This window comes from Pyricularia oryzae, chromosome 4 (genome assembly GCF_000002495.2).
Source record: "Pyricularia oryzae 70-15 chromosome 4, whole genome shotgun sequence".
Taxonomy (NCBI): domain Eukaryota; kingdom Fungi; phylum Ascomycota; class Sordariomycetes; order Magnaporthales; family Pyriculariaceae; genus Pyricularia; species Pyricularia oryzae.
The window spans coordinates 2,268,129-2,293,616 of NC_017851.1; the positions used below are offsets into that span (position 1 = coordinate 2,268,129).

The following is a 25,488-nucleotide window of genomic DNA, read 5'->3' on the forward strand; positions in this document are numbered from 1 at the left end:
TGCCACTATCGATAAAGGTGGTGGAAAAGATGCCCGCCACTAGTTCCAACAAGTAACCTGCAACCTAGAACCTAATATAGTACGGGAACTACCCAGCATCTCCAGTGCTGGTGCAAGCCTTTGTTACGATTTTATAGCTACCCGGGAAACTTGTCGCAAATATGGAAACAACTCTCCGCGTTCTCGATGTCCGTGAAAAGGAAACAGGAAGCCAGGTTCGTCCTCCGGCATTTCCAACACCAAAACCAAACGGGTTCCCCGAGCATAAGAAACGGACGAGGGTTTCGGCATTTAAAAGGCAAAAACAACAAGAGCAGTCAGGCGCAACACCAAACTCTGGTGCCGGTACCTCGCAGTCTTCATTCCCGTCAGGAAGCCCGAGCGAAGACGGGCCAAACAACGACCAAGACAGGCCGCACTTCGATTCGGAGCGGCGGAGGATAGACAAGGAGAACAGGGAGCGGCTGGCGGCCATGTCAGCAGAGGATATAGCGGAAGCTCAGAGTGAAATTTTGCAGCTTGATCCTTCTTTGATCCAGATGCTTTTGCGCAGGGCAAATCTCGACGAGAAGCCAGCTGGTCCGGATCCATTTGCTGGCGACAACTCCACCGAAACCGCGGCCAGTAAATCGGATGCCACTGGCCAGGTGCCGCCAAAATCTACCTCATGTAGTAAACCAGAAGACGAAAGCAATGGCGATCCAAAAGGAGCAAGCGCAGAAAACGAGGCACCTGCGCCCAAGAAAAAAACAGTCTCCTTCGCACCGACAGTCGAGGATGATGAGCCCGATGCAGAGGAGCCTGCACCCCGGCCAGAGATACCAGACCAGGTTCTACCAACAAATACAACACACTTCCCACACCCCGCAAACCCCCCAGACCTCGACCCAGCCGATCCCAACTTCCTCGAAACCCTGCACTCAAAATACTTTCCCAACCTCCCCGCCGACCCAGCCCGCCTCGCCTGGATGGCTCCCGTGCCGACCGAGGACTCCCCCGCGGACCGCGAATCGCCATACTACCCGGGCCAGACGTCTCTGGCCGTGTCGCAGCTGCGGTTCGACTTCCAGGGCCGACTGCTGCCGCCCCGTGTCAGCCGCAAGATCCCCGTGTCCCTGGGCTTGCATCACCATGGCGAGGCGCCCGAGGCTGCCGGCTACACTGTGGGGGAGCTATCGCGGCTGGCTCGCAGCGCGGTCCCCGCGCAGCGGTGCATCGCCTTCCAGACGCTGGGAAGGATCCTCTTCCGGCTCGGCAAGGGTGAGTGGGGCGTCGGCGAGGGCACCATGGGCATGGGCATCTTTCGTTGCGTGAGCGAGGGGAGGGTCCTCGACTCTCTCAAGGAAGCCGCTGCGGTCGAGGAAGGAGTGGGTCACCGCAGCAGTAGGGCGTATGCCATCGAGGCACTTTGGCTGTATGAAAAGGGTGGCTGGACCAAGTCTTTCAAGGGACGCTGATTATCGTAACTTGTCTCTTGTTCGTTTATGACAATTAATATCGATACCCATATATAAGAAATGATATTTTCTGATGTAGTATATGCATTGCCGGCTTCAAGAATCTGCCTGCGGTATTGCTATTTTTTATTGAACTGTTACAAAAGCTCAGTTGTGCCAAAAACAGGGGTTGGATGTGCCTCAATGACCAATACATGGTAACAATTTTGCAAGAAATAACACCACTGAATCATATCCAATATCAATCACATTCTGCAGATGGCCGACTAAATGTACCGAATAACCGCGCATTACCAGATTTCGAGTATTTGAGAATACTGGTACAATCTTATTTACAACCCAGGGGGCAGCAAAACACATGTTACACCGGAAGCCGCAGGTTTTCAACTCCTAAATTGATGTTCCTCTATTTGCAACCAAGACTCACTCCGTGCTTTGCCGATAGCGCCTTACAAACAGACCGCCTTTAAAACAGACCCAATAAGTCTTCGTTGTCGTTCTTCTTGGCTCCCGCGCCGGCACCACCTTGCAGCTGCTGTGTTGCCGGAGGCGGCGCACTCGAACCACCCATGTCCAGACCCGCAAATCCGCCCATAATGTCATCCATGCCACTAGACGGCGCGGCTGCAGATGGTGCAGGTGCCGATGAGCCGCCGCCCATGTCTCCAAAGAGACCCATCATGTCTGCCATGCCTCCACTCGGGGCTGCAGGCACGCCAGGGCTTGCAACGCGGTCTGGCGTTCCAGACGCCTCCGCGCTGGCCGGCGCGGCGCCATCGAAATCGATGTCCAAAAGGTTTTCGACGTTGCTCTGGGGAGGTGCTCCATTCGCTGCAGCTGCAACAGCGGCTGCGATGGGGTTCTCGGCCGCATCACGCCGCTGCTCCTGGATAGCTGCCCTCTGGATAGCGTCGGCGCCGAAACGGCCCTTGCCGACGAAAGACTCTGGTGGCTTGTGGTATACTGATGCCAAAGTTGAGAGCTCAGTCAACAACTGCTCCAAGAGTGACGAAGGAAGAGAAGTCATCGTTGTGGTGATGGCGGGCTTTTGAGATGTGATAATATTCTATAAAAATGAGTGATACTGTAAGTAATCATGTATTTTCGGCTTTACCGCGACTGAAATTCTCACCTTGGCTATATCCAAGTCGCCTGACAACAAACGCCAGTAGACATATGCGCGGTCTCGAATGTCCGGGTTGTCATTGTCTGCTGTTGCTTGTTGCAAGACCTTTTGGACCAGACCTTGGTTATTACTCGGCTTCTTCAAGAAGAGCTTGACAGCGGCTGTGAGAATTTGCAGTTGTGTCTATGCGGATGGTCAGCACCTCGAGCTTTTGGAAGCATACTTCTGGCTAACTCACCTGTGTGAACTCCTCCATAAATCCGTCAACAAATGTTGATATTATCTCATCTGCATTGCTGATCTTCTCTGCATACTCGCCCACGATCCATATCAGCGAACCCCTTGCGTTTGGCTCGTCCAGTTCATCAATGTGTTCACACAGGGTGGGGATAACGCCCTCATATCCAGGATATTTGCGCAAGATGTCCTTGATGACCACGACGACCTCCTGGACAACATAGTTGACCTTGGTTGCCATCAAATCTAGCAAAGCGTTGACACACTTTTCGCTGGCGCTCTCGATCTTAATGGCGACCTGGCCAATCGCTTTGACGGCTCGCCTCACGAAGTCCATGTCTACCTCGAGCGCGTATTCCTTCAACTCGGCAAGAAGCTGCTCAAAGTTCTTGTCGTTTGCTATCCGCACCATAATCTCCAGTTTTTGCATCTTGACGTATGGAGGGTCGTTGTACTTGCAGAAGAATACCCTCAATTCTTTGCTGAGAATATCGGGTTTTGCCTGCAAAAGAAGATCGATGTTCCTCAATGCGACATACTGAACTTCAGGGGCAGAAGCAACAAGGGTCACTGCGAGGTTCGCGTCAGTGATTTTCATCAATGCATAATTCATTGTTCCGGAATTTCAACTTACCCAGCGGAGGCGCCATCTTCTTCAGGTATTGCCTAACGGAGTCGGGGTTGATGACTTTCATATGTATGAACACCACCTTGACAGCCGCCAAGACCACACTCGGGTTGACGTGTTGGAACTGCGGTGCAACTCTCTCGCACACATGCTCCGACTCCTTCACGTCTGACGGAGGGTAGTCCGCAAGCGTAGAAAGGATAGTCACGCGTCCCCACTCAGTACACTCGTTGAGGGCCATCAGCAGCTTCTTGAGCGTTGCTGGCGTGATGACCAGCGCCCGGGTCTCGGGTGCCGTCTCTGCAATTTCCGAGAGCGCCTGGACCGAGTTGGCCACAACCATCGGATTCGGATCCCCAATGAGCTCTTGTAACGTCTCCAAGAAGCCGTTTTCAATACACATTGTAGGGTTGAGATCGAAAAGCTTGGCAACGCAGATGGCCGCGGTTTTTCTCACGTATGGTGACTCGTCCCGTAATGTCTTGCGCAGGGGCTCTTCCATGTAGTCCACCATCTTGTCAACCCTGATACAGCCCATAGTCCGTATCGCCAAGGCCCTGATCAGGGGGTTTGGGTCCTCCGAGTCCTGCACAAACGTGTTGACTGCCAAAATACAAAGGTCTGGATGTGACTTGGCGTAGTTCCTAATTCAAACATGTCAGCATCTGTACGACCACGCTCGGGGAGCTGCTTGCGACTGAGGCTTCTCAAAGGCGGCTCCCATATTCACTGTCCATCGAGAGGGCGACCTACATCAAGTACAGATACACGAGCTTCTTTTGGTCCAGATCCGCCGTGGCAATGTTCTTGAGCACATCAGGAAACAACGCCGACACGTCCTTGCCTAACGTCATGGCCATGATGGTCTTCTGTATAGCTTCCTTGCGCTCGTACGCATATTGCGAGACCAGGCCGGCGCGCAACTCGAAAGTTTCACCCTTTCTCGGGCCGGCAAGAGCCCCGCGTATCCTGTTCACCGCCGACATCTTGTTCGTAGCTGTGCGGTCGCCAATCTAGATGTCGAGAGGGGCAGCGTTGGCCAGCTACCTGAGCAATGGGACCAAGTCTTTATTCGGGCGTCGTTTTCGTGGTCGGGCTTGCGAAGACCAATTTTTGGCAGGTGGTTGTTTTTGAACTTCAATACTGGTAAGTCCAGTAGTTTTCGTCAAAGATGTGGTCGCATGCAGCAATGGCGCGGGCTGCTATTGACCATGGGAGTTTCTAACGGGTCGCCGTTGACAGTGAACCCCTAGATGGGGATAAGGTAATGTATCTGGTCGCCCAGCCGCCCCGTCCCACCTTGACACCTGGACCGAAGCAATCAATGAGTGACAGGGATGGGTGGGTGTCCGTGCCACAACCCCACCACGAATTTACCACTAGCAATTTGGCAGTGTGGCGAAGGTATTTGGAAAAGCCACACCGTTGAACATCAGACTACATACAGTTCACTCATTCTTCTCATTTTGGTAATATTTCTTCTTTTTCATCTTCCTGGTCGCAATTCTGAGAGAGCTTAATTTAGCATGCCATTGGCAACTTAATCCTACATATTTTTATCCTTCTCCCTTCTTTCCCCGACATCAAGGAACTAGCTCCGCCGATATTATCAACTAAGTTGCGCTGCGCTTCCATGGTATGTTCTCATTGCTTTAGTGTGTACCCACAACAACACGAACCCCTTTTTCGTTTGGCTCATGTTCCTGACCTTCAATATTTAGGCGAACTTCCCAAACTTGAGGCGGCTCTTTACTGATGCCCGCACAGACAATGAAGAGCGCCAGGTGTCAAGGAAAGCTGTAAGAAACTGGTCATGAGAATACATATATCAAACTCGTACAACCAACATTGACTCGTCTTATAGTTTTACAATGCCGTGTTATTTATGGGCTCGGTTGCTGTTTTCAGCTTAATAGCACAGAGAATGAATGCCGTTAGATGAGACAAAATGCCCAACTGCCAAGATGTATGCGAGACCTCTACCGTGGACTGGTTTGAGCGCATTCTCTGCAGAAAAATAGAAAGTGCGGGCTCGATGCGCTTCTTTATGTCCTGTTTCCCGCGCTCAGTCCGATTCGCTCTCATCCCCGAGAAAAGCCAGATCAGAATGATATTTGGCCGACCCGCGACCTTTGGAGAATGTCTTGACATTCTCGTCGTCTTCATTATCGGAGCCAGCATCGCTCTTCTTGCCGGCACCGTCCTCACCATCGCCATCATTATCTTCACTGTCCTCTGCCAGCTTTTTCTTGGTATTCGAGGCTGCTGCCCGGCTTCTTGAGGCCCGACCTCCGACACCCCAAGCTTTATCCATCTCTTGGACAGCTTCAAGATCGGCTGCAAGCTCCCGCATCTCCTTGATCTCACGCGCCTTTGCCTCGGAAAACCGACCGTCCATCCCGATATCACGCAGCGCACCTCTTAGGTGCTTGATCTTTGCTTTTGAATCGTCACCATACTGCTTTAGCTCAAATGCCCAAATCTTGCGGATGCCACACTTGCTCAGCTGTCCTTGCAATTTCTTAATCTCCAGCTCGTCGGGTGAAGCGGCATCCGCAGCTGTCGTCTTTTTGCTGCTCGATCCCCTGGCAGCTTTCTTAGCCTTTGGTTCTGCAGGCACCTTGGACTTTCCTTTCTTCCGCCTGGGGGGCTCGTCATATACTATGGACATGGAGCTGTCGGAGTCGTCGTCAACTGCCTGTTTATTCTCCTTCTCGTCGCCGGATGGACTTTGCACATCGCTCAGAGGCGAGTCTTCTGAGTCTTCTTGCTTCGTCGTGTCCTTGGTGTCTTTTGATTGCTTGGGGCTGGCAGCCTGTTCCGGTTTTGCCTTTGGGCTCACTTCCTTGGCACTGTCCTCCTCGACTTTGTCATCCATATCGGGGACTTCTTCTTTCTCGTCCGCGCAATCATCCTTAGAAGCAATTGGCTGTTTTCCTTTCTTCTTTGAAGCTACAGCAGTTGCCCTCTTTCTGGGCTTTGTAGCCTTGGGCTTAGGCTTGGGCTTCGGTTCTGCTTCACCTTCCGAACCCTCACTCATATTTACGTCGGATGTCTCCCCATTTGAATTGTCCGATTCCTCGTCTGAGTTTACCGAACGCTTTGCTTTCGTCATTTTAGTCGAAGCCTTCTTGGTAGCCCTTTTGTTCTTTGCCGGTGGTTCATCTGCGTCACTCAACTCCGAGAGCTCCGAGAGATCAGAAGAGGACGTATCCTTTTTGATAGCCTTCTTCTTAGTTGCAACCGGCGCGGCCTCTCTCTTTCGCCGCTTGGTCGCCGGAGGTTCTTCGGACCCGCTGGACTCGCGCTTGAGGGTGGTTTTGGAGCGCTTTGTTTGCGCTTTCGGCTTTGCACGAGCTGGTTCTGGTTCTGGTTCTGGTTCATCGTCTTCCTCTCCTTCGTTGAGAACAGTGTCCTGTTGCTCAATTGGTTAGCTACGAGGTTCCGGTGCGTAGTCAATGTCCACAAACTCACCATAGCCTCTTTGATAATGGTCTTAGACCTGGCCTTCCAATCTTCTGATACAAAGAAGCCTTCGTCAAGGCCCATTTCATCCTCCGCTTGCTTGCGGACTGCGTTTACACTAATTTGGTCGCCTACTTCCTCGTAAAGGTTTCGGACTGCATTCTTAAGTGCCGCCTCGAGGGCGGTGGCTTTGGGAGCCATTGTAGTGATTGGCGCGGCCCTGTCTGGACGCGTTCGCGTAAACCTTGAAGCTCTGTTCTGCTTCAGGTGCCGGTTTTAGCGCTTTTAAGAGTGGCCGTAGAATTGTTGCACTGTAGATTCCATGTGGAATTGATGTGGGGATGAAGTAATTATTCGGTTGGAAGCCTGCACGTCAGAATTCGCATAGCAAATGCGAGAGGGGGATCGCGAAGTGACGCGATGTCGCGATCAACAGCTAACGAAATAAGTGGGTGTCAAGCAAGCTTGAGTGGGGGAGCTGGGTGAGAGAGTTTGGGCACGGGCCCCCAGTGCTGTTTATACAAACAAACACATGGGACCCTGTTCTGTTCTGTTGGTCAACCAAACGAAATAAGTGGGTGTCAAGCAAGCTTGAGTGGGGGAGCTGGGTGAGAGAGTTTGGGCACGGGCCCCCAGTGCTGTTTATACAAACAAACACATGGGACCCTGTTCTGTTCTGTTGGTCAACCAACATCGCATCACACCAGCTGAACATTTATAGTGATAAAAAGACACTTTTATACGCTCCTCGAGTGACAATAGTCTTAATAACTTGTTGTATAATAATTTGAGGACGTTGGTAGCCTACTTCGATAGCTCATTGCTTAGGGTTGGCGGAAAATGCCAACCATGAGGATTCTCCCCAATTTTTGGTGTTACGTGATTATCACCACATAGCCAGAATGTAGCCTCGACAGTTATATCGCAAAATCTCGAGTCGACATATTGAGTTTCTCTACGACAATGAAGCTAGATTGTAACACCTTCGGCCTGGAAATATATCTTTATATCTAATCATCATACAGCAGCGAGACAGGCCATTTCTTGATTTACTTTAATAAATATTAGGTCTAGTATAAAATCTATTTAATTATCGTATCCACTCGCCGCATTAATCTCGCAGGTTTGGACACCACAGACATCCATGTAGACTATCTGCATCAAATAGGAGAGAGAAACGAACTACATGGATATCCCCGAAGATAGAGTTTGACTTTGTATCGATCGGAAAATATTCTCCGTTGTTGCTGTGCCACCAGGCAGCGACCTAACGTTTATCCGGACAGATGATAAGGACGCAACTTATGCTCCTTTTCATCGTGACTTCGCCCAAAGTATAGATCCAGTTTGATACGTGAAACATTTATGTACACGCGAGGCCTAAAGTCGACCTGCAAAATCCATACCCCAGGTAAAGTGGTGAAGACATGGGCAAAGGGGGGTCCTGACGAATTCTGGAGTTGCGCATACTATATTAATTGCTACATGAGAATTAATTATACATTAGAAGATGTCATGGCCACATGACTGCTGGCTTAACAGCAATCTCCAGTTGGAGGGAGCCTCTGAATCATCAAGAGCAAAACTCTGGTAGCACCGAGGTTCGTTGGACAGAAGCCAGGGGAGTTCGGTATGCGACGATAGATCATCCAGCATCGCAGCCTTATGAACCAGCTGTTTGAATAGGCCCTCTATCCTTTGCTATGCCCATAAGGTGTTCCCATTCGGCTTCCGAGACTTTGCTTACGCTCAGGCGGGACTGCTTGAGCATCTGCATGTTCTGCAGTGGCTTTTCAGGCCCGGAACCCATTTCTCGCAGTTCCTTAAGCGTGATGGGCACAGAAAACTTGCTGCGGAACTCAACATGAACAACGCTCCATTTGGGGTTGTCGGGCTTTGAAGAGGCATCATAATAAGGCGCTTTAGAGTCATGTGCGGAGACTGGGCTATGTTAGAATATCTTGATGGGGAGAGGAGAAAAAGTGCAGACGGAATGTCGTGTACTCACGATCGGGTGAATGCTCTTGGACAACCTCCATTGTTCCTACGATTCCTGGCTCCTTGCAGTTTGAATGATAAAAGAAGGCCAGGTCTCCCTTCTTCATCGCACGTAAATTGTTTCGTGCTACTCTGGGGTCAGTCGTCCGCGGTCATGAGTTCTTGTACCAGCATGACATACGGGGCACTCACCAACATAGTTGCGGATACCATCCCATGGTTCTGGCTCCGACTTTGCCGCCAGGTCATCAATAGAGAAGCTCACATCGACACCGCGCTCAAACCGGGGCTCTGGCTCGGCTTTCATGAGCCAATACTGCCTGTCGCCGTCACCCGCTCCTGCAACATACTCGGTTGACCCTGATGTATTCCTAGTAGCAGCCGGTGATTCCTGAGCAAATAAATGCATTGATAAGAGGTGTCAGTCATGGACCGGTGGGAAAGGCTAAATAGCCAGACAAAGCTGTGGCATTGTCGCAAAGGGCAAGGACACGGACCGAGTCGATCTTGATTTCAGCGCTAATGGCCTTGTCGTGGCCTTTAGGTCGCTGGCGTTTGGCATCTTTGGCCACTACTTTGGGCGACTCGTCGCCGTCTTGAGCGGACGATGTAGCCGAGGACTTGTCGGCATTCGCTGTTCCCCTGGCTCTGGAAGAGCGACGCAGTGTGGGCTGTTCGACGCTGCTCTCGTGGAGAGCGCTTGATTTCCGTTTGGGGGCCATGCCCAATCACTGCCACGAACCCAGATAGGCAATTGAATGTATCAAGCCAATGTTTACGTTTGAGCCCTGTAAATGATACACTAAGACGTTACGAGGTTCGGTAACGACAGGGTTTGTTTGAGGTCGAACTCAGATCTACCAAAGCACTGGCCACTTTCCCGAATTCTTTGATTTCGGTACCACCGTTCCTAATAAAGGGCATCCCCAACCGCGTTGTAATATTACCGTATAGACCCCGAGAGTAATGAAAAATTTGCATGTCAAAAGTATGGATAAAACTTCACACGCGCATTTCTTCTCTCACCAGCTCGTCGTAAGTCACAAAACAGAACATGAGGACATGGAGCCAACGTTATTCCTAATCATCATTTCAAACTGGGTATTGCTACTGTAGCCATGTGATAAATTATTGTAGCATGCAGCGGGATGCGCTGCCAGCCCATTCCGGACTGCAAAGTGGCAACATTGTGCTGTGCTGTAGGTGTGGTGTGAACGCCTCCTTCAAATCCTGACCCCATCGAAAGGAGTTGGAATTTTCACTGTGCGAGTAAAGCCCAGTTGTCACTCGGGTCTGGGACTTGAAAACCCCGGTTTCCTCAACAGCGTTGCCTTTACCTGGGTTTTCATCGTATGATTACAGCGACTGTGTGTAAATCAGACACTACTAGTTTGAATTTGAGGCATGATGCTGGCTCTGATTGTATGCATGCACCACGCCGGGGAAAGTCTGGCGGTAGTTGATCTCAAAACTAGATAACGACGCCAACTCAAATGCCGTCTGAGGTGTAGCGCAGTGGAGTTGTCATCTGTGTGGGGGTCTCTGATCGCCATGCGTCAGAACGCATATGAAAGACCTAATTAGATTGCTGCTGAGAAATGTCGAAAAAAAAAATGAAACAAAGAAGAGAGAAGCAAGGGAAAAAAAGAGAGAGCTTTCGAATCGTGTTGGTAATTTTCAATATCGAGCTTTAAGTCATTTGAGGTTCAAGCATGCAACTCTCCGTTCCTACCTACAGTCGTGGGTGACGTTACGGCGTATAAAGTTGAACAGGTACCTGGCGTAGTCCACCGCTAGCTTATGGCCGTAGGGTCCATCCCACGCGAGTTGGGACGAAATACTGGATTGTTATATGACTGTTCCCAAAGTTGACCTAATCGCTTCTGCCACAGGCTGATCTACGTTCATCTCGGAGCGGTAATGTTTCAGCCAATGCAAAGACAGGGCGCTCCCAAGAAGTATTCTTAAAATTCGGGGCCTATCAGGCTTAAACGCGCCAAAAGACGAATGGGGATTCGAAGTGTAGGGTTCCGGCTGCCCCGGGAGGGTATGAAGAACCTGAGAGGAAAGCACCCCTGGGTCCCGGACTGAGTAGGTAGGTTAGGTGGCTGCCCTAATCTAGCCCAACCGTCGTGGTCGCGCATCATGACGACTCAAGGGATTTTTGTGTGCTATAGTGGCCTTATTAGCGTGGCATCGACAAACAAGCAAAGTACGAGGAAGAAATAAAGGCTGACCGGGAGGCAAATTGATCAAAGAGTCCCGTTGTTGCGCGTTGTTGCGTCGGGCGCAGGGCGGCGGTGACGCTCAGCTTTTAGACCAGAAACACAAATGGAGACACAGGCCGCGGAGGGAACAGGCAGGGATATCGGCAGAGCCTATCCAACAAAGACGGCTGCCTTTTCCGTCATTCGACAGTGAATCAAACCCAGTTCCTAGATCGAATGGATCATGATGGGGAACGCAGTGTCGTACAGGCGTAGATCAGCAACGAATGAAAGGATGACAGGGTCGCAGGAAGTGGGAAACGAAACGGCCCAGGCGTGAGAAAGCTGCGAGAGGTATAGCATGGTCGTGAATGAGGTTGGCCGTTGGCAGCATTTTTTCGTCTTCCGCCACTAGCTATCTACCACATGATTTTGCAATATGAAGAAAAGTTTTTTATTGTTTATTTTTTATGAACAACTATAAACATTATAGATGAGAAACCTCAACCAGATGAAATGATCTTGATGCCAAACCATCCATTTCCTCCACAATAACGTCGCTGATTTGGGCGAACAAAGTAGGTACCCTGCCTCGTGCGCATGCGGAGATTTTTCCTTAGCGGGCGGCAGGCTTGGTTGGGGCTGGCCCTCCAGATGAAGACGCACACCTCGTTAAATGGCCAACTGCCCCCCCTCGTCCTTCGCACAGGACTGACGTTCTCCCACTCTTTCTTTTCTCATAGTTTCCTGCTCTTATCTGTGTCCTGTTTTCTTCGTCTTTGATGCTGTTTTATTGTTTTCTTTTTTAAAACTCATATCTTCTTTCCCTCGTTCTGCCGCCGTCTACTGCCGAACCTGTCTTGTAGTTTCTTGCTTACAACCCCAGTCCCGATCCGGCACTCTATATTGCAGGCGTACCTTAGCGCAGGACAAGCAACACAACGCAAAATGGAGCGAAAAAGAGGCAGAAACGACATTGGAAGCTCCATTCCCAGAGAATATGGATGATTCCTGCCCGCCGAAAAAAAAGAGCACACATCTTCTTTTCTGGTTGCCTATCGACGAGAATAGCCCAAGGGACCGAGTGTCTGTCTGGCCCAGTCATGGTTTTGGGGTGCCGGGGGCCCTGGACCAGGGTCCGCCCTCCACCAAGACACGCCATCTTCTGGGATGGAAACCTTCACAGTTTACAACCAGCCCAGCGAACGAACGGATCAGGCTTTATGAGAGTCGCAAATCTGGCAGTTAATGCGGATTTGTCAAAATGGGCTTTTGGCCAATTTATGGTCGAGGGAGGCATCAATCCATCTGCTATGGCTTGTTGACCTCTTGATGTGGCATTTCTTTCCAAGAGTTGGACCAAGAGGAATGACGGAGCATGCTAGTTGATGGAACCACTTTTGACGCCTCAAGCTGCCCGGTCAAAGCAGCAGCCATTTATTGGCGGGGCGCCTTGCTGCTATACGCCTGACTGACAAGCGAAAATCACTGTGAAATTCACAATTGGGCAAAACTCTGGGCTGATGGAATCTGTTTGCTGCAAGACAAAAACGACCCAAAAGGTTGTATGGGGGATACCTTTTCTCCAGACTGAGCAGCACTTTGGCAAAGTCACTTTGGCAAAGTCACCTTGGAAGCTTTGTGACCAGTTGCCAGGCCAGGTGGTTGTGGTGGCTTTTGGCGTCGCATCCGACATTCCTCGGACGCTCAGGAAAACATGGAATCAACAAGCCAGAGTCCCGAAAAAAAACCTGCCAGGGCGATACAGCAAAGTTTCGAGGCATTAATGTTCAGCTTGTCCTCGATTTCATGAGACTGCAACTATAAAACCACTTGCGTGTCCTGCAGTCTACTCTGCAGCGTCCCAAGGAGTCTCTCACGCGAGTTCAGACATTTTGCGCTTGGCACTCATCTTGCTCTCAGACCATATAACCTACGCCAAACTTAAGCCAAAAGAGTTCGGCTGCAGTGGCTGCAGGCGCCTCAATACCCTTCCGTTATCACTCATTTGATGGTAACTCACTCAGACTGGCTGAAAATACCCGTCAACTTGCCCCCTAATGGCTGGCAAAGCCCTACCATTTGGCATGCATGCGACGTATGAGGTCAGTACTGGGATTTTACCAGCCTTATTGACAGCGAGGTTCATGTTGTGGCAATGCAGCCATCGGGACGGTTGACTTGATGCGACGGGATGGGTCTACTTTCTATCAAAAGTGGGTCCTGCCGCAGGTCTCAGCAATCGCGTGCATATGATTGGCTTCGACTCATGTTATAAAACGCTTTCGCTTAAAACCGAGCTAATCCACGAGTGGAAAAGAGGGAACAGCGGCGGGTTGGGCCAAGGAGAGCAAGAACACAGCCGACCCGGCCGGCCAGCAAGAGCGCAACTCTCGCATCACAGTTCACACAGTTCAGTTCATCCACACACTGAACGCGCGCCTTAGGTAAGACCTTCCCTTTTCTTGCTGTCATTCTTTGCCAGCCCCAGCCGTCCGGCGATGCAATAACATTTATATTTTGTCCCGTGACATTTGCCCATCAATTTCCTAGCCTTTTCCAGATGATACGAGGCTCTGATCGTCGCAAAAGTTGATGGTTGCTTGTTCCCGACGTGTTGCGATCGGGTGGCTCCAATAACCAACGCGCCAAAAAATTCTGCCTCACCCTCTCAGCAGCGTATCCCTCACCTCCTTCCTTCTTGCCTTACCTTTCTGCCTGGCTTCTGTCTCTCAACCCCAGTCTAGCGGAACCCACACGTCTTTTCGCGCGCGCGTTTCCCCCATAGGAAGAGCCGCTGCGACTCGTGCCGTGCTTGCTTGCTGTTTGCCTGGCCCCAAGGATCGAGCACAGCACTCCGTCCCAGCACCCTACCCCCCGACCACTTTCGCAACGCAGAAAAAAACGCCCCATACCCGGAACAAGCACTCACACACACCACACACACACTCATCCGCGACGCGACGACTCCATCGCGACAAGTGCTTGCCGTGTCACTTTCCATCTCTTTTTTTATACTTTTGTATTCATACGTGTATTTGCGGACTTCAAACCAATGATCGCTGCTAATTTCGCGCCATCGTAGTCGCCAGATGGGTCGGGCTCTCTCCTCTTCTTGCTCCTCACCCTCTGCTTCTGCCTCTAGCCATGAGCTCCTGGATGAACGACACCTCCGCCGCTCTTCCCAATCATAATGGCAACGGCTTTACACATCACGTTACCGATCCTTCCCAGTCTTCAGGAGCCATGATGGACCCATCCGCCTACATGACCAATTCGGGCCAATTCAATCCCGCCGCCGCCGCGCAGTTCGCGAACCCTCAACAAATGCTCGCCATGCAAAATGGAAATATGCGCAACCAGCCCGGTGGCTTTCCAAACCCCGTCTATCAAACGAACTCCGTCATCCCATCGAAGCGACCTCGACCGCGTGAAGACAGCCTCGCGGGCTCGCCCAGGCCGGCCCCGGGAATGGCACCCACTTCGCGCGCCGAGACGCCTCAGCAAAATCATTATGCGAACTATCCACCACAACAGCAGCAGCAACAGCAACAACCTCAACAACAGCAATCACAACAACAGGCGTCACAGCAACAACAGCAACCACAGCAGCAAACTACTTCAGGACAACCCTCCCCATATCCTCATCTTCAGACAAATGGGTCGGCTAACGCGACTCCTTCCCCGATAATGGCAAACCAAATGCGACCTGGCAGTGTGCCTCAACGAGTGTCCACCGCATCTCCCCATCCGTATTCTCCTGCAGGTCAAAATTTCGGACATCAAGCATCGCCAGCGCCCTCTGAACAAGGCGGAACACCCCAGCCGAACGCGTACATGCAGCAAGGGAATTACCCTCCTGCCTTCAATCAGCAGTTTGCTCCAAGCCCGTCTCAGGCGCGACATACTCAAAGTCCTATGGCAGGACAAATGCCTGGTCATATGGGTGGCCCTATGGGAGGGCAGATGATGCCTCAGCCGATGGGCCATTTACCGCCCCAGGTTGGGCAAATGTCGCCGCAGCAAATGAGCCAAATGGGGATGATGGGCCAAATGCCACAACAGATCTTTCCAGGTCAAATGCAGCAAATGAGTCAAATGCAACAAATGCAACACCTTCAACAGCTGCAGCAAATGCCGCAGGCTGCAAGGGACCAACAGAAACTCCTCCAGCAGATGCAGATGCAACGTCAATTTCAACAACAGCAACAACCGCAACAGCAGCATCAACAGCCACCTAACCAACACAGACAACCACAGCCTCAGCAGCCCCCTTCGCAACAACATCCTCAACAGGTGGCCCAGTCGCCTTCGGTTCAAAAGTCCCCTGTTCCACCCTCCCCACAGGCTCAGCCGCAAGGTGTGCAGATGTCTCCACAGATGGCCGGCCAGAACCGTAACGCTATGGCGAGGCAGCAAATTCCGAATGGCCAGATGCCGCCGGGTGCGATGCGTCCTCAGCCCGGTCAGCCCATGCCGTCTCAGCCTGGCATGCAACGAGGTCCTCCTGGCGCCCCCGAGTTTCTAGAAAAGCTTTCTCAGTTCATGTCTAAACAAGGGCAGCCGCTCGACCCCAACCCAATCGTTGAGAACCGACCGATCAGTCTATGGAATCTCAGGCAAGCCGTTGGCAAGCATGGCGGCTACCGAAACGTCACACAAAGCAACCTGTGGCCGAATGTATCAAACGCTTTGGGCATGCATCCCATGCAATTCCAGATGGCGCCGGCACAACTTCGACAGATATATGAGAGAAACCTGCTTAGGTTCGACGACTACATGGCTCAAGGCCGCGCAAAGCAGATGCAACAGGCGCAACAACAGTCACAGCAACATCCAGGTATGCCTGGACACGCCCAGACCCCTGGGACACCCACCAAACCCGGTATTCCCGGGCAGATGCCTCCAGGCTCAGTCATGAGCCAACAGGGGCAGCCGCAGGTCCCAGGGAAGCAGGGGCAGCCGCCTATCATGAATGGTTTTTCCGGCACGCCTGTGCAGCCTCAGCCGCATCCAGCTGCGATGCAGGGCCACGCGAGGAACAGCCTTTCGCGGAGTATTCAAGGGACGCCAACCCGCGACGACTTCCCAGGGCAATCCCCTATGTCGGCCAAAGGCGTAAGGTCCTCACTTTCGGGACCTTCGCCTCTCGACCCTAGTCCCAAGAGGCAACCTGTTCCAGCCGAAGATCCTTCCATCTATAGGCCCATCGTGCGACAATGGAAGGAGAACGAGTACGCAGGCGTCTACTATGGTGAATCCTTTGAGCTTGTCACACAACGGCTGAGAGAGCTCCGCCCAGACATTCCGCCTCTAGCTGCGCTTGGCAACATTGATTTGCATGCCCTTTGCAGAAGCCTCCAGTCAGGCATCCGTGCCGAGGTTCGCATGGCGCTTGATACGCTCGCCACATTCACCGCAAGTGACGCTCGCCAGTTTCAAGTTGATCTTAACCAGGCTGGCGAGCTGATCGAATGCTTATTGGAATGCGCCGAAGATCAACTTGATGTTCTGGTGGACAACACTGTCGAGGTTTCTGATGAGATTCTGATTAGCAATTACGAGGACGTCATCCGTGCATGCCATATCGAGAACTCGACTATGCACGATGAGCCTACGCCGGGATCAGAGGAATACGAGCTGGACCGAGCTGTTGACCGCTTGCTGTGTATTACTACAATCATTCGCAACATGTCTTTTGGCATTGTCGAGCAGGATGAAGTCCGTACCCGGTCACTCCTTGCCGAGGAAGAAGTAGTCAAATTCCTGTGCACCTTGATACGATATCTCGGTACCAGGAACATGTTACTTCGGACTCACCGCAATACCCTCGACTTGATGAAGGACGTCGTAACTATCCTTTCCAACATATCGACTTGCGTCGAAATCTCGGAAAGAGAACACGCATACTGTTTCCTCCAGTTTGCCCTAGCTTTTGCTCCTGCGCCTGCGCCTAACCTCACCGCTGATCACCTCCACTTTCCGCCGTACAACCCTCAGCTTCACACATACCTACCAGTGGCCATCGAGGCCTTTTCGAAGCTGCTCGTCAGCAAAGAGCAGAACAGAAGTCATTTCGCGGCCATTTTGGCCGGAGACATGTCTCAGCCGACGCCATACGAGCTTTTGACACGTTGCTTTGGTCTCGCCGTTTCATTAATACCTGAGCAAAGCCTTGATGTCAACCGGGCGCCGGTTCCAGAGGCGCGAAAGCCTGCTTTGATGCAAGGGCTGCTAGTGGCGCAGACCATCCTCAGCCTTGCGCCTGGTCATGATTCGGAAATTGTTCGAGCCTGGTTGTCGAGTGGGTGCGACTTCCCTCAGAAGCTTCACAGACTCACATGGCACATGTGCCAGCAGTTCGAATACATCAAAGAAAAAGTTCACCAACAGCCGAGGACTGGTCGCAACCGCGGTCCTCCTCAGCTGCCACAGCAAGCATACGACTGTCTGTATCTCGCAGCTTTGAGTTCCTCGATATTAAGACGGCTCGCCGAGAAGGCAAGAGACCCGGCCGATCCAAAGGGGTCCATACCACCCAAAGTCGTGCCAAGCAGCGATTTGGTCTGTGAATTGCTCAAGCTTCCTTCGGAGGAATGGACAAAACCTGATGTTCGTGTTTTGCAGCAACTTGTTGCCGCGGCCTCTTTGGATGACTGATGCAGATCATTGCTGGGCTCATGTTTTCGACTGTCTACTCCAGCGTCTATCCGTCGCAAGAATCATGTTCGATTGAGGTAGATACTCTGGCTCTCACACGGCCGGTCGAGTTCGCTCGGCGATAAAGATTTTTGGATATAGAAGCTCTTCTCACGCCCAATTCTGCTTTGTTCAGGCATTCGTACAGGATATTGTCTGAGAAATGAATTGGTTGCTACCTAGGGTCTTGGGGTCTGGTGTTGTTGGTGTTAATTGTCTCTTCCCGTTAAATGTAAAATTCTACAATGATTGTAGGGAAGAATTTTGTGTATAAGAATTTAGCGTACATCTCTATGTTGTGTTACATTTAACCACCTATGTTTCACTTCCCTCGACCACACCACTCTTGCCAGTGACCCCATGTAGGCATATGCCAACGTCAATAAGACGGGCTCGTTCTAAATCTTGCCTACATATCCCGCAAGCTGTAGTAATACAACACTGGAACTAGTACTATTATTACACAACCGTGCCACAGGATGACTGCTCTAGCTCTACACTGTGGACCGGCCACGATGCCTTATTCCCACCGCTCGCAATGTTTGTCAAGCAGACCCTTCTGTCTGATGGGCAAGTAGGGCAATGTCCCTCATACGAAGCATCTTACATATCAATACCGTGGTTTGAAGTGCATTAAAAACCCTTAGACTGCAGATAGTCGACAATGGCCGTTTTGTGTTGTCCCTGCAATTCGAGCCGAGGGAATCAGTCAGCAACCGGTCAAAGTATACATCTTACACAATGAACAAGTAATTCAAAATCCTACCTTCACCCAGATATGGTTTGTCACGCCCCTGACCTCTATCTCGGGCGTGCCGAGCAGCTCCACGAGCTCGTCCCGCAAAGTATGTGCGTCTCCGTCGATCTTGCGGATCAGCGTCAACCAGGGCTGGGCGGACTTCTTGTCTTGGTAGACCGGGAGCTGATTGGAAGCGGTACGGTTAACGAAAAATGGACCCCGGGTCTTGTCGCTCGGGCGCGGCGTCGCTATCGACTTCTTGGGCGGGTGAGGCCTGCGCTCCCGCCGCGTCAATGCTGGAGTCCCGCTTGCTTTGGAGGTCGGTGCCAGCCTCTTGGATGTGACTGTCGCTGTAGAGGCGCATCTCCTTGATATAGGGGCGGCGGTAGTGAAGGAAGAGAGCGTGATGGTGGTTCGGGAAGCGGCGGCGGCGGCTAGCCTCTCGAGGGGCCTGGCCCGTAGGAGACAGCGGCCAGACATTTTGTATTGGGCGAGTTTGAGCAATGAATGCGTCGCAAATCTGACGTCTAGAGGCTTCTGTTTGTCAATTGGTGAATGCGACAAACAAGCGGGCAAACCGTTGACGTCGTCGCCAAACCGTCGCGAATCAATAGCTAGCTACCTGGGACTAGCTGCGAAGGCGAGCTGTCTATCAAAGAAAGTCGTCTTCACCGACCTGGCAGAAAAAGGGACCCGGAAAATCCTCGGGGCCGCGCGCACCCTGACTTGGGAAATTTTGGCAGGCAAATCGTAGGCGACTGTGATTGGGCGCGCTGGGCCCCGTTTTGTGTTTGCGCACCAAAAATTACGGTGCCCCACGACTCACAACTCTTGCTCCCGCCTTCCCCCACTATTTGGAAAATCGGAATCGGGCTGGCGACGACGACGATTTTGGCTTTGCTGTCAAATTAAAGGGCGACAAAGCGAGAAACAAGAGTGCGACAATCTGCACCTTGAACGACTGAAAAAAATCCACCCGACGGGGAAATTATAGCCAATTCCCACGAATCCCACCAAACAGCCCACCCATCATGGCGCCGTCCGCTGAAAGCGAGGACAACTCGCTCGCCCAGTTCGACCTCCTCCCGAAGCTGGTCAAAAACCTCGACCGCCACCTGATCTTCCCGCTCCTCGATGCCGCCAGCGCCCAGTACTACGATGAGGAGACCAATGAGCCCAGGGACGTCGATAAGGCACGCGAGATGACCAAGGCCAAGTTTGAGCTCCTCAAGAAGACAAACATGACCGACTACGTCGCCAATCTCCACTGCGAGCTCGAGGGCACCGACGAGCCGCCCGCAGAGTACGCTGAGAAGAGGCAAAAGGTCATCAAGCAGCTGCAGGATTTTGAGGACTCGGTCAGCAAGCTGAGGGATCTGCTCGACCGCGAGGAGGTCATTTCCAACCTGCGCAGCGACAAGGTGGCCAACTTGGAGTTTTTGAAGAAGGAGCACGATGTAAGGATTCGAAACGCCTGCGGCTCTTGATGTGTCGAAATCGGGATTACCGAATTCAAACCTATATTCGTTCTGACAGTTGTTGACACAACCTTATTAGGTCACCATCGAGATGGTCACAGCACTGTACGACTTTGGAAACTTTCAGTACAGCTGCGGCAACTATCCGGCAGCTGCTGAGCTTCTGTACCAGTTCCGTGTCCTCTCGACCGACAACGACAAGGTTTCGGCGGCAACGTGGGGCAAGCTCGCATCTGAGATTCTGTCTGGAAACTGGGAGGGTGCTATGGAGGAGCTCAAAAAGGTCCGCGAGGATATCGACTCGAGGTTGTTCAACAACCCGTTGGCGCAGCTCCAGCACAGGACATGGCTCACCCACTGGGCCCTGTTTCCTCTGTTCAACGACGAGAACTCGCGCGAGGCCCTGCTCGAGATGTTCTTCTCGCCCAACTACATCAACACTATCCAGACCTCGTGCCCGTGGATCTTGCGTTACCTGGCCGTCGTTGTCATCGCCGGTCGCGGCCGCGCACGCAACACTGGAGCCTACCAGAAGCAGCTGAAGGATGTTGTCCGCATCGTGAAGCAGGAGGGATACGAGTACTCCGACCCCGTGACGGATTTTGTTCGCGCTCTCTACATCGACTTTGACTTTGAGGAGGCGCAGAGGCAGCTTCCTCGCGCTGAGGAGGTGCTGAGGACCGACTTCTTCCTCATGTCGATTGGCGACTCGTTCGTCGACGCGGCCCGCCACCTCTTCTTCGAGTCTTACTGCAAGATCCATGCTCGTATCGACCTCAAGAGGCTCAGCGAGCAGCTCGGTCTCAACGTGGACGAGGGCGAGAAGTGGATCGTTAACCTCATCCGCGACACGCGCCTCGATGCAAAGATCGACTTCCAGGAGGGAACCGTCGTCATGAACCACCCCAACAGCAGCGTATACCAGCAGGTCATTGAGAGAACAAAGGGCGGTTTCTTCAGAACCCAGGTCCTCAGCGCAGCTGTCGCGAGATAGAAGACGCGATAGTTCTGTTGTTGTAATGGAAAAAAAAAGAGACAAAACCAAAAACCAAAAGATTGTTCTTGAAATTACACCCGTTACTCGCTTTCTTCCAAGCCAAGGAACCATCCTGTCAACCTCATCGGGAAAAAACATCAGATTGGATCCCAGGTGAATGGCTGACACGCAAGTCTGGTTCCCCCTGTTTAGAAAAGGGGATTTTCAACAATGGGATTTAAGTAGCTACGCATGTTTGATGTCTTTGTCAAGTTGATGATCAGCCGATGGGGATTTTCCGGGGGAAACTTTTCTTTTAAATGCATTCTGGTTGGCGTTCTGGGCGTCCCGGTTGGCTTTTTTTTCGATTTGGCAGATGCACTGCGAGGCTGAAGGATGGCAAACAAAAGCTTGGTCACTCTTCGACGGGAGAAGATGGTTGTTGCGCTTTGTCTAGCTGACGTACTTGGTTGTGGCTCTTCTTCCTCTTTTAGAGATCAAATGGGCGACGGAAAGCTCTTCAGATTTGGCCCAAAGACCCTGTCAATGAAAACAAACTCTTATCTACATACTTCACCAACTCAAGAAACACTTGCAATGTGTGCAAACTTATTCTGTAACTAGTTTTATCAACCAAAATAAACCAGTTCTACTGAATATTTGACTGCTAAGCAACCGCTTTTTTTTATAACCCCCAGATTGCAGCCCACGGCATTTTCATGGTTATATACTAAAAAAAAAAAAATTACTTGTACTCGATGTTGAACGGCACCGTCTCGATGAAGTCCCAGTCCTCAACCTTGGTCTGGTCTCCAAACACCCTCAGGGCGGTGAGGACAATCTTGTACGAGCCAGCGGGCACGACGGTGCTGTCGGCCAGCTTGCCGACAAAGTAGGCTCGCTGCTGGGTGCGACTGAGGTGACGCAGCGGCCAGCCGGCGACGGCGCCCATGGTGGCGATGCCCGTAGGGGTCTTGGGGCCGACGTTCTTGGCATCATCGAGCGACACCAGGTCCACGTGCATGATGGATGTGCCGAGCAGCAATCGGTAGTAGACGTTGGGTAGGGTCACGTCGTCGTTTGGTGACTTGCCTGGGATCGGCAGCGTCGAATTGGCCGAGGGCCGGGTGAGCGTGTAGGTCCTGTTGGCGGGAGCGGTGGAGTAGCCGTTGGCGAGGTATACGGCATTGCTCGTCAACAGGGGCGTGGCGCGCATGCTGCCGGCCGCGCCGAGGTAGGGGATCACAAGGTTTTCGCCGCGGGTGCTGTTGACATTAACATAGCCGCCGTAGATGGGGAGCAGGGTGGCGTTGAGCCCGTTGGTGGTGGGGGGCTGGGTGAAGGTGACCTCGACCTGGGCCGAGCCACCAGCCGGGACGGTGACTGAGTCTTGGCTGAACTCAAGAGAGGCCCACGTGTCGATCATGGGGTTGGGGAAGGCATCCTGTAAAAGACTCCCGTCGATCGTCGTCATGAGAGTGTGCTGCGTGGGGGCTCTGGTGTGGCCAAGCGCGTAGGTTGCCTCGTCGGATCCCGTGTTCTCGATGGTGAACTTGTGGGTCCCTACAAAGTGCTCCGTGTCGTTCAAAGGGAAGTTGGCCTTGCTGAGAGTCGTCTTTGAGTACGCCGCGTCGAACGCTCGAATGATGCCGGCGCTACATGAGAAAGATATGTTAGAGAAATGACGATGATAGCGTGAGGCGGGAGCGTTGGTACATACCCTTGCTGCGCAACGGGAGCAAGCTTATCCGGGTAGCTGTTGGTACCGTCAAACCACACCAAGGGTTTGGCGGTTGATTCAAGCAGGCCGGCGATCAGTTTGGGATCCATGGTGCCCCTGACCTCGCCTACAAGCGCAAAGGCACCTGCGGTCAGCGGACAAGCCATCGACGTTCCACTAAGGACACGGTATCCCCCCAAGGCCAAGGGGAATGTTCCGAAGATGCTTCCACCGGGAGCCGCAACCGAGGGCTTCAAGCTGAGCTGGTTGGTAGGCCCCCACGTAGTGAAGGTGCTCATGTAACCTCCCGAGACTTTGTTCTCAAGTTCAATGAGCTAGGGAGACGTGGAGTCAGTTTCATGACCCAGCTACCAGGGAGGCGATACAGAAAGTACATACAGTGGTGTTGGGTGCACTAGGCCCTGGGACTGTGACGTTTACGCCGATGCCACGGTTAAGGAGGTCGATCCACTGAGCTCCCTGAAAGGGCGCAACAGACAAAACGCCCGAGATACCTTCGGCGTAAACAAACTGATCGTTGAAAGAGCTGCGTGAGACAAAGCCTTGTTAGTTAAATGCACCAGTTACGAGATCCACGAGTAGACAGGAACGGCTTGCTCACGTGTTGTCCGGCACGTAGTAGGCCATGTAGCGTCCTCCCTTGGCGAGAATGTTCGCCGCCTGGTCCAAGGGATAGCATCGAGTAGCGCGGGAATCCGGCACTCGCAGCAGCACAAGCTTATCGCTAAGGTCTGGCGTGTTGTCGGAGAGCGGGCTGCAGGCGTCATTAATAGACGCAGTATCATTACCGACGGCCCACAGCGGTAGGGTCATCTCGTGTGGAAAAGTCGGGGTGCCCTGGAGGAGGGCAAAGGTGACGTTCTGCTGCTCTGCAGTCGAGTAGGAGCCGGCGGCAACTAGCTCCGGGAGCAAAGTGTTTCTCACAGATCCCACACCCAAGACGCTGCGGCCGGCGGCGGGGTTCAAGGTGTAGAACATGCCAGCGCCGCCGTCGTTACCCACAGCGACAACGACGGGCACACCGGCATCTGCGATGCGGCTGGCCACCATTGCCCATGGCTCGTCCTCCCAGCCTCCGTCTTGTCCGGCAGAAAGTGAGATGATATCGGCGCCCTCGTCGAAAGCACGGAGGAAGGCGGCGATGTAGATTTCGGTATTCGACTTTTGGTGGCAGTTCCAAGCACGGTACATTCTGATCTTGGCACCCGGGGCCGCACCCGTGAAGCCGTACGGGTTAGGCTGTGCAACTATAATGCCCGTAACGTGGGTGCCGTGGCCCTCGCAGTTGTCGTAAGGGTCAGGATCTAGAATCCATTCATGTCAGTAAAGGGCTGTACTCTAATAATAACAGTCCGGGACTTGTTGCTCCTTTGGGACGTGGACGTCGGTATTCGCGAGCTGACGACTGACCTTCAACCGGTATATCTACACCAGGTTCGAAATCGGCGTCACCGACAAAGTCCCATCCTCCCTCAATCACACAACCGGGACCGAAACAACCACCGAGAGCCGGGTGTTTCCAATCGACGCCCGAGTCAATGATTGCAACACGCTTGCCGTTGCCCTTGATACCCTTGGCATGCAGCATGTCGATCTGGGTGTCGATGTGCGGCCTGAAAGTGTCGACATCACTGCTGTTCCCGTCTGCGGTCTGGCGTTTGTAGATGATGTCCAGGGGCTGCGCAGCCGGTACCGCGCCGCCGTTTTTCTTGTCATCCTCGCCTCGGTCAATGGTCATGGCCTTCACAGGCCAAACCGCCTTGACCGTGGGCTTGGACTTGATGATGTCGAGGAGCCGCGCAGAGTCTCCCCCGGCGCCAGAGACGAGGAAAGAGGCGCCGTTGAACAACTTGGAGGAGAACCTCCTGCGCTCCTGCGTCTCCAGGCCATCCTCGCGGGAGAGGGTCTGGTACAAGGCCTCGGAGGTCTCACCATCCTGGAGCTCGACGACAAAGGAGCCCTGGACCGGGGTGGACGTGGCTGCGGCTGTGGCAAAGGTGCCGAACAGGGCAGCGCCCAGCAGACTTGAGATCCTCATGTTGCCTTGGTTAGCAAAAGGCTCCGGGAGGTGTAACGAGTGACTAGACCGAGGAAGGTGAAGGGGAAAAAAAGAGGCTCCAAATACCTGGGGAGGGCGACATGGCGTCGATCGTGCTGCTTTTAATCTAAGGCGATCGGTTCCCACTATTAAAAACTGCCGGCGTAGATATCTGCCTATTCCGGAGAAACAGACGCTGCCCGGGGTTTGGTTCAAGAGAAGTGCGTGATCGAAATCAAAATGCTCCTTTGGCAACCAAGGATCAAGCGCCAAGACCGACCGATGGTACCCACCATCAAGGAGATACAGGGCAACACGAGATTTGCAGTATGCCGATTCTTACCACGCAGTGTAGGCAGGTGGATCCAGCCTGGTGCATAAAAACCAATCAAACCTGCCCGGGCAGCACGGAGAGTAGAGGGGCTGCCCCTGATGAAATGAATTAAAGCGTGCCCACTTTCGTATTTGCCCTGAGCTGTTGTTGTTCGATTGTATACCCAGAGAAACAAAGAAACAATTATACTTTGTAATAGAAAATAATAACTTCAAAATTCGGTCGTCGATCAATCCATACCATATTTTCCATTTCGTAAGACCCGAAACGCCAAAAAAAAAAGAAGAAAAAAAAAAAAAAACCATCAAAAACTCCTGTCATATCATGTCTCATTTCTCGTTCCTTTTCTCTCCTTCTCATCCAGA

At 52.4% G+C, this 25,488-nt stretch overlaps 8 protein-coding genes across 9 annotated transcripts; 3 read left to right on the forward strand and 5 right to left on the reverse strand.

Moving 5' to 3' along the window:
- The first annotated feature begins 64 nt into the window (after positions 1-64).
- MGG_03321 (uncharacterized protein) lies at positions 65-1,603 on the forward strand. Its single transcript, XM_003716588.1, has one exon. It carries the CDS (start codon positions 162-164, stop codon positions 1,455-1,457), a length of 1,296 nt encoding a protein of 431 aa, XP_003716636.1. The 5' UTR covers positions 65-161; the 3' UTR covers positions 1,458-1,603.
- Positions 1,604-1,690: 87 nt separating this feature from the next.
- MGG_03320 (AP-1 complex subunit beta-1) lies at positions 1,691-4,741 on the reverse strand. Its single transcript, XM_003716589.1, has 5 exons — positions 4,202-4,741; positions 3,455-4,092; positions 2,822-3,390; positions 2,590-2,766; positions 1,691-2,523 (listed from the first exon to the last, which is right to left on the reverse strand). Exons 1-5 carry the CDS (start codon positions 4,432-4,434, stop codon positions 1,924-1,926), a joined length of 2,217 nt encoding a protein of 738 aa, XP_003716637.1. The 5' UTR covers positions 4,435-4,741; the 3' UTR covers positions 1,691-1,923.
- A 102-nt stretch (positions 4,742-4,843) lies between these two features.
- MGG_12724 (uncharacterized protein) lies at positions 4,844-7,368 on the reverse strand. Its single transcript, XM_003716590.1, has 2 exons — positions 6,923-7,368; positions 4,844-6,863 (listed from the first exon to the last, which is right to left on the reverse strand). The coding sequence occupies exons 1-2, from the start codon at positions 7,112-7,114 to the stop codon at positions 5,514-5,516; spliced, it is 1,542 nt and encodes a 513-aa protein (XP_003716638.1). The 5' UTR covers positions 7,115-7,368; the 3' UTR covers positions 4,844-5,513.
- An 819-nt stretch (positions 7,369-8,187) lies between these two features.
- MGG_14878 (thymocyte nuclear protein 1) lies at positions 8,188-9,633 on the reverse strand (the record flags this gene model as incomplete). Its single annotated transcript, XM_003716591.1, has 5 exons — positions 8,188-8,382; positions 8,661-8,854; positions 8,922-9,038; positions 9,104-9,302; positions 9,409-9,633. The coding sequence occupies 5 exons, from the start codon at positions 9,631-9,633 to the stop codon at positions 8,188-8,190; spliced, it is 930 nt and encodes a 309-aa protein (XP_003716639.1).
- Positions 9,634-11,841: 2,208 nt separating this feature from the next.
- MGG_03319 (uncharacterized protein) lies at positions 11,842-18,174 on the forward strand. Its single transcript, XM_003716592.1, has 2 exons — positions 11,842-13,565; positions 14,204-18,174. Exon 2 carries the CDS (start codon positions 14,266-14,268, stop codon positions 17,776-17,778), a length of 3,513 nt encoding a protein of 1,170 aa, XP_003716640.1. The 5' UTR covers positions 11,842-13,565; positions 14,204-14,265; the 3' UTR covers positions 17,779-18,174.
- On the reverse strand, positions 17,974-19,230 carry MGG_03318 (uncharacterized protein). The gene is made up of 2 exons (XM_003716593.1): positions 18,584-19,230; positions 17,974-18,501 (listed from the first exon to the last, which is right to left on the reverse strand). The coding sequence occupies exons 1-2, from the start codon at positions 19,034-19,036 to the stop codon at positions 18,451-18,453; spliced, it is 504 nt and encodes a 167-aa protein (XP_003716641.1). The 5' UTR covers positions 19,037-19,230; the 3' UTR covers positions 17,974-18,450.
- Positions 19,231-19,401: 171 nt separating this feature from the next.
- MGG_03317 (eukaryotic translation initiation factor 3 subunit E) lies at positions 19,402-21,684 on the forward strand. Its single transcript, XM_003716594.1, has 2 exons — positions 19,402-20,013; positions 20,114-21,684. Exons 1-2 carry the CDS (start codon positions 19,588-19,590, stop codon positions 21,026-21,028), a joined length of 1,341 nt encoding a protein of 446 aa, XP_003716642.1. The 5' UTR covers positions 19,402-19,587; the 3' UTR covers positions 21,029-21,684.
- On the reverse strand, positions 21,612-25,090 carry MGG_03316. 2 transcript variants are annotated; one of them, XM_003716595.1, is made up of 6 exons: positions 24,877-25,090; positions 24,162-24,775; positions 23,353-24,055; positions 23,130-23,277; positions 22,731-23,065; positions 21,612-22,665 (listed from the first exon to the last, which is right to left on the reverse strand). In XM_003716595.1, the coding sequence occupies exons 2-6, from the start codon at positions 24,487-24,489 to the stop codon at positions 21,756-21,758; spliced, it is 2,424 nt and encodes an 807-aa protein (XP_003716643.1). In that variant the 5' UTR covers positions 24,490-24,775; positions 24,877-25,090; the 3' UTR covers positions 21,612-21,755. The 2 variants fall into 2 exon arrangements, with proteins under 2 accessions (XP_003716643.1, XP_003716644.1); XM_003716596.1 differs by lacking the exon at positions 24,877-25,090 and having other exon boundaries at positions 24,162-24,867.
- Positions 25,091-25,488: the final 398 nt, after the last annotated feature.